We start from the raw sequence: 13014 nt of genomic DNA on the forward strand, positions 1-13014 counted from the left end.
TTTGCATGTTCACGCAGTCTATCGTTGATGCATCGTCCCCAAACTCTGCCCAAACAATGCCCAAACTCTGTGCCGCGATAATGAGTATTGCAACGCTGCATCAACTGAAAATTTAGCCCCCAAGTCAACGAGCAGGAACACTCATGGGCTTTTTAGTCTGTGGGAAGCAGTACGCCACACGCAACGAGAGCACGATGCCGAGATCTCTGTGCCAAGTGTAGACAGGAATGAAAGTCCCTTACCGACAGTGGCAAGGAAACTCCTCCCCACCAGGGGGGGAGTAAAAACACTATTACTGAGTGTAGTACATAAGAATGCAGATATTTCTAATCCCTCCGTGATGCTGCAGTCAGCCCTCTCACCTGGGAGGTTCCATCAGCCATGCTCTCCACAAAGATCATGGCGGGGGCCAGAGTGACATGCAGGTCACAGCAGGACGTGACAAAGTGCAAGGGCACAGGAGCCTTGGACGCCCGGCCGAGCACATGTGCCCCAGGTGGCTGCCGGTTCCACTCAAAGGCTGGGTTTTCGCCCATCAGGGTGGTCACCGGTTGGCCACTGCCAGGCCCCAGGGCAGCACCTTCATCCCTGCTGCTCTGACTCACCAGGTCGCACCAGTTCACTGAGTCCAAGAAAAAAGATGTCACTAAAAGCCCCCTGCTCCACTAGAACATCGCAATCAATTAATTTTTTGTTTTTTTTTTTCCATCAAGAGGTGCAAAAGCAACCTTGGTTCAGGCTAGATGGTTATTCATGTCGAAATGATGTCAAATCTGCACATAAATTCACAAACAATGATAGGAAAAAAACACTGATAATACTAGACATTATGTAGCATCACCAATGTGTCCGTGGTATTGTCAACGTTTCTTCGTGTTGTGTTCATCCATTCTGAATGCTGCACTTAAAGGGACACTGAGGAGAAATTGAAGTTGGCTTGTATCGACAGGATACCAGCTCCTCATTACAAAAACGCCACTCATACTGACAACAAAGCTCTTGTAACGTAGAAAAGAGCAAGAACCAAAATACAGGTATCGCCGCCACAGGCCAAACTCGCAAGTACAAGCGTCATTACGTCATATAACAAAACAGTGTTGCTAGAACCAATGGTTCTAGCAACGCTAGGACACGAGAAGCACAAATCACTGAGGCGCAGCCAATGCATGCGCAAATCTCCTTGACGTCGCCAGATGGCGCCACGTGCCGGGCAGCTACGCGCTCGCCTGAAGCATCGGGACCAATCAGCGCCTGCTCGCCGGCGTTAGGCGGGCTCCCGGTATTCCGCTAGCGGTATCAAGGTACACGGTATGCTAAAGGCGTCTATTTGCGAGAACTTCGTTGACGACTTCGAGAACGAGATCCATCGTAACGCTCGCAAAACGCCGGTGCAAACGTAAGCGAAGCGACTGTAGCGACGGCCGCAATAGCCGATAGATGCCTTCAACGTGCGGCCGGCGGTAGCTTTCTTTTCGGCTGCTGCTAGGCCGCACTGCTGGCCGCCAGAAATCACGGAGTCTGCATCACGTCATGTCACGTCATGTTTCACGTCACTTAGTCCTCTGTCGTCATAGCCGAATCCCAAGTTTGAATCACAGCGGCGGGAAAAACCTTTTCAACTTCGAATCCAAATTTCTTAGAAATAAATGCATTTTTCGCTGCCGGCCAAGTGGCAACAAAGCCATGACATGCCGAACTATCGGATTTTGCTATAAAAAATATATTAATAGTGCTCTCCTCAGTGTCCCTTTAACGACACAAACTGCACCATTACAGAAGCACACAGCAGTGGAGATCTGGATCTTGTTTGCTGCTATGCACCGAAATCCCATTACATGGGCATTCTGAATTTTGCCCCTACCTCACACCACCCTTATCACACACGATGACTGTGCAGTCTCCTCAACCTGAAGCAACTTCCTCTAGGTTCTCTAAAGACTCACGCGTGCACAGGAAGAAAGAGGACAGTCGCATGTGGTACTGCCGGTCCTCCAGGTCTGAGCCCACGGCGTTCAGCATCCCCTGCTCCTGTGCCCAGGAGTACAGGTCTTCCCGCAGAGCGCGGCGACACAGCGGGTTCTCCACTTGGGGGCTCAGGGAGGCTGCCCCAATCTGCACCAGGCAGACGTCCCCACAGCCCGACAGCCTGCACATGCAGTTTACGAGACATTCACATCAAATACCACTTCTGTAAGATCACAAAAATGAACAAGGGAGGGGAAAACCTCAGGTTGCTCAAGCAACCTGAGGTTTTCCCCTCCCTTGTTCATTTTTGTGATCGCAAAGGACCATCAACCCCACCCTCTCTCTACCATGGACTTCTGTAAGATGTCTCACACATGACTGCCCTTCTGTACAGTTTGCTACCACACAAAAATATTGGCCCCATTACGTTCAACATCACTGGCAGACCTGTATTATGATTAATTTGGGGCAGTACAGTTCTGGTCATGCTGTGGAGTTTGCTTAGGTTTTGTTATGCTCAACCTTACAAGCTGTGCAACACTGTGTCCAAGCTCTACATGCCCTCCTAAAAGCACCACAGATCTTACTCTGGAGCCCACCTTTCAGATCCACTGTCGTCCACCGGCAGGAATATGCGGACAGTTCCCGAAGAGAGGTAAACCAAAGGCAGTGCTCGACTGTTCAGGTCCCAGCCTGCTGGCTTGGTGGCCTGGCTCTTGGAGGGAACGCTGATCGAAGGCGTCCACAGAAGTTCCAGGAGGCTTTGAACTGGCACGGCCATGTCGGCCACCACGCCAGCAACGCAAGTGTGCAGAACCACGTCCAGCGGAGCCAGCTTCAAGTCCACCTCACTGAGAAAATGTGGCTTGAGGGTCTGTTTCTCGGCCTCTGTCAGAGGAGTGAAGTCTTTTCCTGCATGCAAAAAAAGAAAGTCAAGCGCCAGTGAACTACATGACTAGTCCCAACTTAGTTATATGCAGACCACATTCAGTAGCTGAGGCTCTGCTGATTGTGTTGGTATACTCACCATGCCAAACAAACAACAACCGCTTAAGCATATATCCCTCAAGAAACTGCTGCTGAAAATTTAGCCCTTAAAGACTGCTCAGCAATTCCAAACTATGGGATTACAGTGAACACCACTTATAACGTAACTGCTTACAATGTGGGAGAGGACATTATGCAGTTTGTGCCGGCCACCTGTCTGCCTCTCATAGGACACAATGTAAAGTCATACTGCTCAACATGCGGTCGCACGAAGCGAAATACCGGTCATAGTGTGGTTTTGAAATCGCGCTCGGCAAACGAGCGCGAAACAGCAAGTGCGCTTTCCTGTGCGGCACCGGGGTCACCTGAGGTGTACTGACGCTTGCTCCGCAAAACAAACACAACAAAAAGTTATATGGCGATCAATGGTTCATTCGATGGGAAGGTGAGCATGAATCGTTTCCATGGTTGCTGACACTTTATCCGCCTTTTTCACTAAGCCACTCTGCGCATGCGAGCCTCTTCTCCTCCATCTCCACTGGTTGAAAACAAAAGCCACCAGCCTCTGCTGCGCATGTGCAGTTCATGTTAGTAACAGGCACATGCAACAGATGGCGCCAGCTGTCAAGCACACACACACACTTGCCACTTTGCAGGCACAGCTGGCACCTCGTGGAACCAGATTGCACCTGCGTCTTCCATGTGCACTTGTTTTCAACCAGCAGCAGATTAATATTTGCAACTCCTCAGAGGGCGCCACAACTTGTGAAAAAGGCGGATTCGCTGCTAACAAGTGCAGGCTCCATGCGCGCGCACCGCTATTTGTCTCTCGCTCCCCGTCCGAAGCACTGCAAGCCCATCTGGCATGCATTTTTATCCGAAAAAACAACGTTTTGGTTATAATGCGGTACCACTTATAGGATTTTCGCAGCCCCCATGATGCACATTATGAGCGGTCTACACTGTGTATAAAACAAAAGCTTAAACTGAAACTGAGGACTGAAAGCCATATTTTTTTACATTTGCACTAAGCAAGAACGGTAAAAAAACACGTCCCTTTAACGCATCATAACGTATCGATCATTTGCAACAAGCCAGTCTGTGATGAGATAAGGAAGCAATGAAAATGGCATAGCAATGCACACTACAGATCCAACATAGTGCAATCATCACCATCATCATCAGCCTGACTACACCCATTTCAGGGCAAGTGCCTCTCCCATGTCTCTCTCCAATTAACCTTCTCCTATGCCAGTTGCGGCCACCATATCGATCCCAATACACCGTTTCTTGATCAAATTTCTTTTGCTAAGTAACAAGACTTTGCATCCCAAAATCAACCGCTGGTCACTACAGTGGAGTCTTACTTGACTTGTGGATGTTCCTGCGAACGTGTGCACAGAGGGCGGACGTCCAAGTGAGGTTCAGGAAGTCGGCCTGCTTGTTTTGGCTCAAGGAAGACGAGCTGGCGATCACCTTGCTGGTACCAGTCTGACGGCTAAGTTTCTCGGTGCAGCTGAACACCACGCCTTCGTATGGGCCGGCCTCCCAGGTTGCAGTTGAGACTGGGCTGCCAGGACAGAAGAGATGTGCACAGAGACGGAGATTGCAGCAAAATTCAGGGAGGCACTTTGTTGACCTAAACTGCGGTGAGGCGGAAGCCTTAAGCGCGGTGTTGCTGCTTGTGTCCCTGAAGGGTGGTTAAGATGTTAAGCTTCCCCTCTAAGAGTGGAACGCGACAGCGTTTTGCAACGCTGGCAGGGAGTCCAAAGAACGCCATCGCCATTTGGCTCTACACCTTGCTCGTCGGTAAATTGGATTTCAAGGAAAGGAAAAGTATCTGTCTGACATATCTCGGTGGACACCTGAACCTCGGGTTAAGGGATGGGAGGAAGATGGGAGTGAACAAAGACACCATATTCACCAGACGCGCCTTTGTTCACTCCAAATCATCCAGCTGGCATGGCGGAGTCGTTAGCGTGCTCATCTCGCACTCCGGAGAACCTGGTTCGATTCCCGAACTCGAACGAATTTTCTTCTCAGTTTTATTTATTTATCCGGTCTGCCTAGAAAGGTTAATTAGGCTAATTGGTTATTTAACTGATTAACTAAACTCAGTCCCACTTACTTGGAGCATCACTATACCATCCCTTTAATTGGTTGAATGGTTGCTAGCCAAAGTACAATTGGCCCCGTTTGAAATTTGAGCACTGTGACGTCAGGGCCATTTCGACCAGTTGAAAAGCGTGACATTTCTGTCGACATCTGCTGCTAACAACGATGAGGCATTAAAGGCTTCCGCCTTAAAAGCGATATTCTAGATAGCGGCAAACATGGAACACCTTTGAAGCGAAAGCTTCATTACGGGACCTCAGGCTTCAATCGCACACCGCGTAAATTTGACCTTCAGCTGAGTTCAAACCATGAAACAGAGAAAAAGAAATTGAATCAATATCCATGACTGGGAGTCGACCAGCGGCTGTGCGAACAGATCTCCTTTAAGGGTTGCTCAGCGAGACCATTAGGCTATCGTCACAGCGAACACACCTCGTGTTAAACTGCACCACACTCTAGCGCTGTGCATTGGAGAGCATCGTCTTCATAAAATCAACTTCCATCTGCTCCATCACATGACACTGCCTGTTCACCGTTGTCTTCTACGTAGCACAAATCCGTGCTTTCGCTCCAATTCGAAAGTAGTAAACATCCTCTGTAGTTTTTTTTGTCTCTCAGTCCATTTTGAAAGCTTTTAATTACGACAGGATTTCTGTCAGCAAATGTCAAAACAAAGTTTGAATACAAAAGGTTCGAAGCGGAAGACAGGAAAAGGTAGCACCATAGCTACTGTGAGGTACCAGCTTTGAAGACACGTACAGAAACTACGTTGGGAGGATGTGTTTGAAATGTAAGTATTTTAAAATAGCGAATTACTTGATTGCGTGCACAGTTAGTATATGGCAGATGGGCAAAATGGCAAAGAAAAGTGAATGACTGTAAATGAGCCAGGTTAATTAAAATCAGTTTTCAAAAACCGTGTGGCCAAAGGCACCACAAGCACATACTAATGCTGTGCACAGTAGTGTCAACAAGGGAGAAATTAGTCATTGGCATCCAGCCAAGCGCAGCCACACAACTACAAACGAAAGCCAATTGTAGCCATATGGTTGCACTTATATCTGACCATTTTTTTCAATAATTATTTACCATGATCGTTACTTACGTAATGCCCCTAAGGGGGACTTTTAAGGTAATAAACTGAACTTAGGCGGACGCTAAATTTACTATCTTGAGGGATTCCCCTAAATACAGTGGACTAACAGTTGCATCAATTTTCCCATATAACTGAAAAAAAAAGCAGCCAAACTGATGTGTTATAGACACAAATCTGACAAATATCTTCACTTTCCAGCCTCGCACTAATTTTCAAATATGACAGAAGCCAACAGCCACAGAAGCCAAGGGGCACAGGGGATTTTTTTTAAATTAATTTATTTTGTGGTGTTGATCAATTTTGAACATTACTGAATATGTTATCGCTTAAAGCTAATTGATTAGAAAAGCCATCTTTCCTATTTTTTTTCTTTAAACTGACTTCAGTATCAAGAGAGGCTTAAAAGTTTACAGCACGTCTGTTAGCTCTTGTTGGTGCAGTACATATATGTTGTAAGTGAAAACTCAATGACTTTTCCCCTGGCTAATAAATGAGATTCAGTAAAACCTCATTAATTTGTGCACTTACTTACTTTAAACATTTAGTCTACTCGGATTGACACTTTGGCTCCGTCGACAGTGGGTGCATTAAAAAGGTTTCCGTTCATTTGAACAGATTTTTGGTTCCCTCTGAGTTCAAGTCGTCGACTCTCAGCTGCAGAGTTCTGAGATCCGTTCAACAGGTATGATGGTCAATGAGAATGTACAGGGTGATCACATGACTGCAGGGTGATCCGAAAGGATTTCAAAATCGTTAGACCTTCATCTCAAGGGAGAAAAATCTGGATGCATTTTTTTACTGTTCTTGAACTGTACACTGTTCCTGAACATTGTCTGGTGGAGTCACGCTGTTCAGATGCCCAAGCATGCCCAAGACAAATGCAACACGAACCTTTTCTGGAAGCAGCTGATGTTGAAGGAGGACATCTTCAGCTTGACTTTCGAGTACACTTCCTGGACGTCCAGGGAAGCGGTCACATCCTCCGCCTCGAGCTGGAGCCACACGTCTGATGTGGGCAGGAAGAGCAGTCACAGACAGTCTAGAAGCTGCAGCTGAACATTCACAGAACTAGCAATCCATGTAGTGCAACTACATAAACTAGCAGAGACAAAGCAACGCGAAACAATCTGAATACCTGTTAGTAATAAACCTCCCAGAAAATATTGCTTTTTTAAGCATGAAATGCTTTTAGCTCCTGTTGTCGGCAGTGTGGTGACGTCACGCCGAGACCGAGAGCCACTCATACGGACACTGAAACGAGAACATCTGGGCACCGTACCAGACTTAACGAGATTTAACAAGACTGTAAGCCCTTCTACACGACCGGCATGCAAGCGCCGGTTGGTCTCCAAACGAGTCACAAAAAATAACTGCTGCCAGTGCCTTCTCAATGTTTATCAAGATATCAGTCGGGCTGTGCGTTTGATAATGCACGGAATTATAATTTCCGATTTCTAATAACGCATGCAAAAAGCACATACATGCCACATCCGGGCACCATACGAGATTTAACGAGATGGGTGGTGGCGTTCCTCAGACTGCCTGGCAGCACTACAACACACTGTCGCATTCCACTCCTAAAGGCGAAGCTTAAGCGTCATTAATTAGCAGTTAATTAGTATTTAGTCAATAATCAGTAATTAGCCACTAATTGGTAATTTTTCATTACTTCGTCATCTATTGTGTGTAATCCAGTGGCGACGCCACCAGTGCCGCAGAGGCAGTCAAAGTGGTGCGGAAAACGCTTTCGCCTCTACGCATTTTAGACAGTTTCGAACGCGCTGCATATACATTCTGGTCAGGCCTGCGTCTCATCGTGTCCGCGTACGCTCCGCTCCGTGTTACGCTCGTAAACATTTCATGCTTACTCTACTCTCGGTTACGGGAGAGGCAGAGATTTTTTTTTTTCACAGGCCACAAAAGAAAAAGCTAATTTAGCACTGTGTGCTTCAGACGTGAAGCTCTGCCTTAATAAGCTCATTTGTTTGAAAACAATGGGCCTTTAGTTGACCAATCCTCATGTTTGAAGGCTAGTGGCTGTCCTCGCTTGGCGCACTTCACTCGGTTCGCTACCAAAGGCGCAGAGGAAAACAACTGTGCCTTAAATTTAAATAATTTAAATTTAATAGATTGTTCTGTTTATAATGTACCAATAACAGAATTGGACCTCTTATGATAGGTCACAAGAGGCATGTCACTAGCATAGGTGGAATGTATTCTCACTTCTAGGTTACATATAAGCTTACCTATTGCCATGCTTTATATATTAAATTATCAATCACATTGGTTGTGTGAGACTTCCTGAGCCCTCAACCTTTGGTCAACATTTTTTTCTTTTCTTGTGGAAGTTTTTCCTTCAATCAGCAACACTCATCTTTGTTCCACGAATGAGTGCTGCTGTTTAAAAGTCCCTAAATTTGCTTGCCTCAATGTGCGTAAAATGTCAAGACTCGCAAGACAAGCAGCCACCGACTCACGTCTGGCCAGTGAATCCTCTCCGCTCTTGCCAAAAAGGTTGACTCCGACCTTGGGCAGCGTCCACTGTAGCCACAGTGTCAGGGTGGGGCTCTCAAGAGGAGACTTGGACACCGGACTGGTGGCAATGACAGGAGCCGTGGCATTCTTTTCGCCCGACTCACTCAGGCTTATGCTCCTGCCCACTCCCTTCGGTGCTGAGGTCTGCCGGTGGAGGGCTCTCAGGCCCATGGGCTCGGGAATGTTAGGACCCGGCTGGTGAAACCAGGCCATCGTGTTCGATGCATTGCTGTGCATGGCTCCCAAAAGGAGCAGAACCTGTCTGATTTCATTCAGCTGAAAGAGTAACAAGGGGAACAGCTGTCAGATGAGCACTGAAGCCTCTCAAGTGTTCTTGTCACAATCATCACCATCGGTATAGGTACCGACACAAACGGCAGTTGTACCCACAGCAGAATGAAATGGCAGCAATTGATCACACCTCCCACAGGGTGAGTGAGGGCCATTCCCAATCATCTTGAACTGCCCCTTTCCCATCACAGTCACTTGGAACTGAGCATCTCAGTCTAAGGCGCCTAAAATATGGGTTTGAGTTTCACTGCCCACAAATGTCAGCTCAGCAATAATCATGGTGCAACTGTTATCACTGCAGTTGTCACCGAAGCAACTTTCAGTACATGTCAGCACTAAAGGTAACCCACTGCACAGAAGTTGAAATGAGCGCACAAAAATGCCCCACAGAAGAAGGCATTTTTCTGTGGGGCATTCATGTGTTCAATCTTTAGACTGCGTGAAAGTCAGCACAGACACATTCATAGGGAAAAAAATGAAACAATAACAAAAGCAACACACAATGCTATGAGACACCACCCCCGTAAGAATTTCAACAAAATAGTACTACAACTGCGTTCGCACATGCAGTACTTTGAAAAGGGAACCAATGTGACAAGAACAAAAAAGAAGTTTACAATAATGAGCAACTGCGAGGATATACAATTTTTTCAACTTTGACCCATGGGCAAACAGGCAACACAAAGTGAAAGCAGTGCAAAAAATGCCAATAAGGAACAGAAGAGATAAAATAAGTGATGCTTTGTCTGTGTTTTCTACACTGCTTCAACAGTGCTCCAACACCAAGTCGCCCGTGCTGCAACTGTGATGCAATGGCATTACCTGCTTCTTGGACAGGCTGAGGTGGAAGGGCTCCACATCGACGTGGATGCAGAGTCCCAGCTGGGGAGGCTTGTGCTGAGATTCTGGGTTGTGGCTGGAGGTCAGTGCCACCGTGCACGACAGGGAGGCAGGCTTGAGCATGTGGCGGACGTGCAGGGCATGAGCCTCGAATGCGGCCCATGAACTTAGCTTCACGCACCACGGAAACCTTTCCCCTGAAAGGCCAAGTTCAAGCAAGCAAATATGATGAGAACAGCCAACCGCGACACCTACATCATTAACAGCACAGTAGAGTACAACTTTCTCCAGAAGCAGCACAGAATAATGGGATATCACATTGCAACATTACACTATCAAAGCAACTTGCGAGTCAGCCTGCTGTAAAGCCCGGCTGTTTTAACGCTTGTCAAACGTATTCAATGTGCCTCGTGGTTTTCACAGAGCATATAAGAAATTGTTAAAATGGCTTTTTCACAACACTGCATGGCCACCTCATGGTGGAACAGTCAGTTTTGAAAGCAGAAAGTACACATGCAGTTTTTGTGTTTTATGATAAGTAGACAGCTCCATAAGCACCTGCCAACAACTGGCATTTGTGTCCAACATTTGATCTTTATCTGACAGAAAGCCAGGCACTACTTGGCCAAAGCAATTAGGAAGAATGTTTATTCTGCACAGAACATGATGATGATGATGATGATGATGAAATGGCAGACTACTGAATGAAGATCCGAGGCCATTCCAGCAGCTGCCAGGCTCAAATTAAAAAAAGTCAGCAGACACACTTAAGGACTCCTTACATGTGAGAAGGCGTAAGCCTACATGCTCACTTTGTGAAAGCAGTCGCCGCATGGCATGCCATGCAGCTGGCAATTCTACCTCTGCATGGCTCAATCACAAGAAGCAACCTGAACCAGCATGACCACCCCTATGGTGCCGATGCCAACTACCGTATAAACGCGTGTAAGGGCCGCACCCGTGTATGGGCCGCACCCCGTTTTCCCGAAGGAAATGTTTAAAAAAAAATAAATCCGTGTAAGGGCCGCACCCGAACTTTCCATGACCCAGGCGGGAATAGCCTTCTAAATGCATGCGCCGTGGCCTCCGCGATCGGCTCCGGCTGCGAACAACGGTGCGCTCGATCACGGAGGCCAAGCATGCGCACAAGAGCTTCCAAAAACCGTCCATGGATGGCGCCCGAGGCCGCAGCCATCATCATCATCGTCAATCCCCCCCCCCCGCGACTTCCCGCTATCTAATCAACATCAGTATCGCCAGCTCCAGCCTTTTATGGCGGATTAGCGCGTTCGCTGTAGTTGTGGCTTTCGCGTGCTGCCACTGAGTAATGCAGTTTTAGCATGATGGGCAAGCACCTTATCAGCTACACGGCTGGGAGTTAGCTCTCGAACGCGGCAAGCGTGCGGCGGACAGGGAACTCGACGTGGCCGAGAAGTGCGTCCGATGACCGTGCAATCAAAAGGGTGCATTGAGAAACACAAGCTGCGAAAAACGCGCTTTCCGAGGCAAGCCGTGTGAGTTTCCCGAACTGCTCTGCTAGTGATGGAAATGCGGAACAACGGCTACGCGTTGACAGCGGACATGCTGCGCGGCTTCTTTGGGATGAGCGTGCACCAGAGCACAACACCAGCTCAGAGTCGAAATACTCCGCGAGTGTCGACTGAACGTAGAATAAATGCCGTTCATTCCCTGATTGCTGTGTTTTTGCTTAAAAAAATTTTTTTTTTTCTAAATCGTGTGTATGGGCCGCACCCCGAAAATTGGCTCCCGAATCTGGAAAAAAAAGTGCGGCCCTTACACGCGTTTATACGGTACATTCTTGTGTGTTTTGCAACAAACAAAAGTGCCCCTGTATTTCACTGCTGCCTCTGTATTGCAGCTTTTAGAGCCCTGCTTTACAATGTATGTCGCGTATTAAAAGCTGGCACAAGCGAAACCACACACCAGATGAACTGTCATGGGCTTCGGGCAAGCCCTGGGTGGCAGACTGCTTGGGACGGGAGTCGGCAGAGACGACATTGGTGGCCGGCAGGAGGGCGCACACCACGGTGCCTTCGTGGCCTCCCTTCAACACTCGGCGCCACTGCAACAAAACACTGGGTACGGGTTCCACTGAGCCCGGCTGTCGGTGCTGCCTCGGAAATGCAAGCAGCATGGGCGAGCTGGGGAACAGCAGGCAGATGTTGGCAATGTCGGCCTGCACGCAGCATTTTCAAGGAAATGGTTGTGTCTCATGAGAAAACAGAAGGCACCGTAACTATCTCACTCTCAGTAGAACTCTGATTGTGCCTTGAGGGAACGGATGAAAGAGGAAGTGAAATACAGACCACCATGATGCAATGATGTAGCGCAACGTGCAATGACGCAGCACAGCACATGGGTGTGCTTTGCATTTTCCCTCCATTAAAATGCGGCCGCCGCAGCCTCGACTTTCTCCCAAGTCCTCATGCTCAGCAGCCAAACGCAGTGCGGGGAAACCGTACCTGGCTGATAAGCTGAATCCCTCTGAACACAAAGTTTAGCCACATGTCCTCTCATATGCACATCATAACTGAACCTGTCTTGTGAGGCTGGGAGCTTTCCAGAGGTTCATGTGGTCAGGTCAGATCACGACAAACAAAAATCCTTGACACCTTGTTTTGATGTTCGTTGAAAACCTGCTCGATTGGCCCTAATGAAGGATTGTCTTGTGAGCAGAAATTTTATGATTCATTCTTAAGGTCACCTTCAGAAGATGGTACTGCAGCTAAGATTGATGAACCGAAGTTCTAAGGAGCTATGTATTAATCAGTCAAACACAGACGGCAAAGCCATTTGAGAAAACCTTCAGTCCAATGGCTGGATACTTGAAAATACGTATTACTTCCGTTGACTAAATTAAAGCACTCTAAAATCTGGCTTCATAATTCAATGCTCGGCAGCAAGATAAGGGAGACTTAAACAATGACAATCTGCAGTACCTGAACAGAGAAGTTCTTCAAATGCAGATAGATGCTGTACAGCCAACTGTGAAATCCTTTGGCTTGCTCTGGTTCCTTGCTGGAAACGGACACCTCGCTGTTTGTCCGCAACAGCCTCCGTGGACCGACCAGGTCCGGTGGTGACACCAGGCTGGTGGTGGTGCTCTTTTGGCTGCCGCTTGCTGAACCTCTTGCCTCTGTGCAAGCAAGAAGATGTAGAAGGGT

The 13014-nt window shown here is 47.7% G+C and overlaps 1 protein-coding gene across 2 annotated transcripts in view; it reads right to left on the minus strand.

Annotated features, from left to right (window-relative positions):
* Vps13B (vacuolar protein sorting 13B) overlaps window positions 1-13014 on the minus strand; it is an 83908-nt gene that overhangs the window by 50850 nt on the left and 20044 nt on the right. For both annotated transcript variants that reach the window (XM_089557953.1, XM_089557952.1), the window contains exons 16-24: window positions 12790-12986; window positions 11774-12026; window positions 9812-10026; window positions 8641-8974; window positions 7055-7169; window positions 4320-4522; window positions 2565-2877; window positions 1944-2146; window positions 363-622 (exon numbers count right to left, since the gene is read on the minus strand). In XM_089557953.1, the coding sequence (XP_089414079.1) occupies window positions 363-622; window positions 1944-2146; window positions 2565-2877; window positions 4320-4522; window positions 7055-7169; window positions 8641-8974; window positions 9812-10026; window positions 11774-12026; window positions 12790-12986 (2093 nt within the window). The remainder of the gene's footprint in view (window positions 1-362; window positions 623-1943; window positions 2147-2564; window positions 2878-4319; window positions 4523-7054; window positions 7170-8640; window positions 8975-9811; window positions 10027-11773; window positions 12027-12789; window positions 12987-13014) is intronic.

The sequence above is a fragment of the Amblyomma mixtum genome, chromosome 8 (assembly GCF_055824585.1).
Source record: "Amblyomma mixtum isolate Tamu chromosome 8, ASM5582458v1, whole genome shotgun sequence".
NCBI lineage: Eukaryota > Metazoa > Arthropoda > Arachnida > Ixodida > Ixodidae > Amblyomma > Amblyomma mixtum.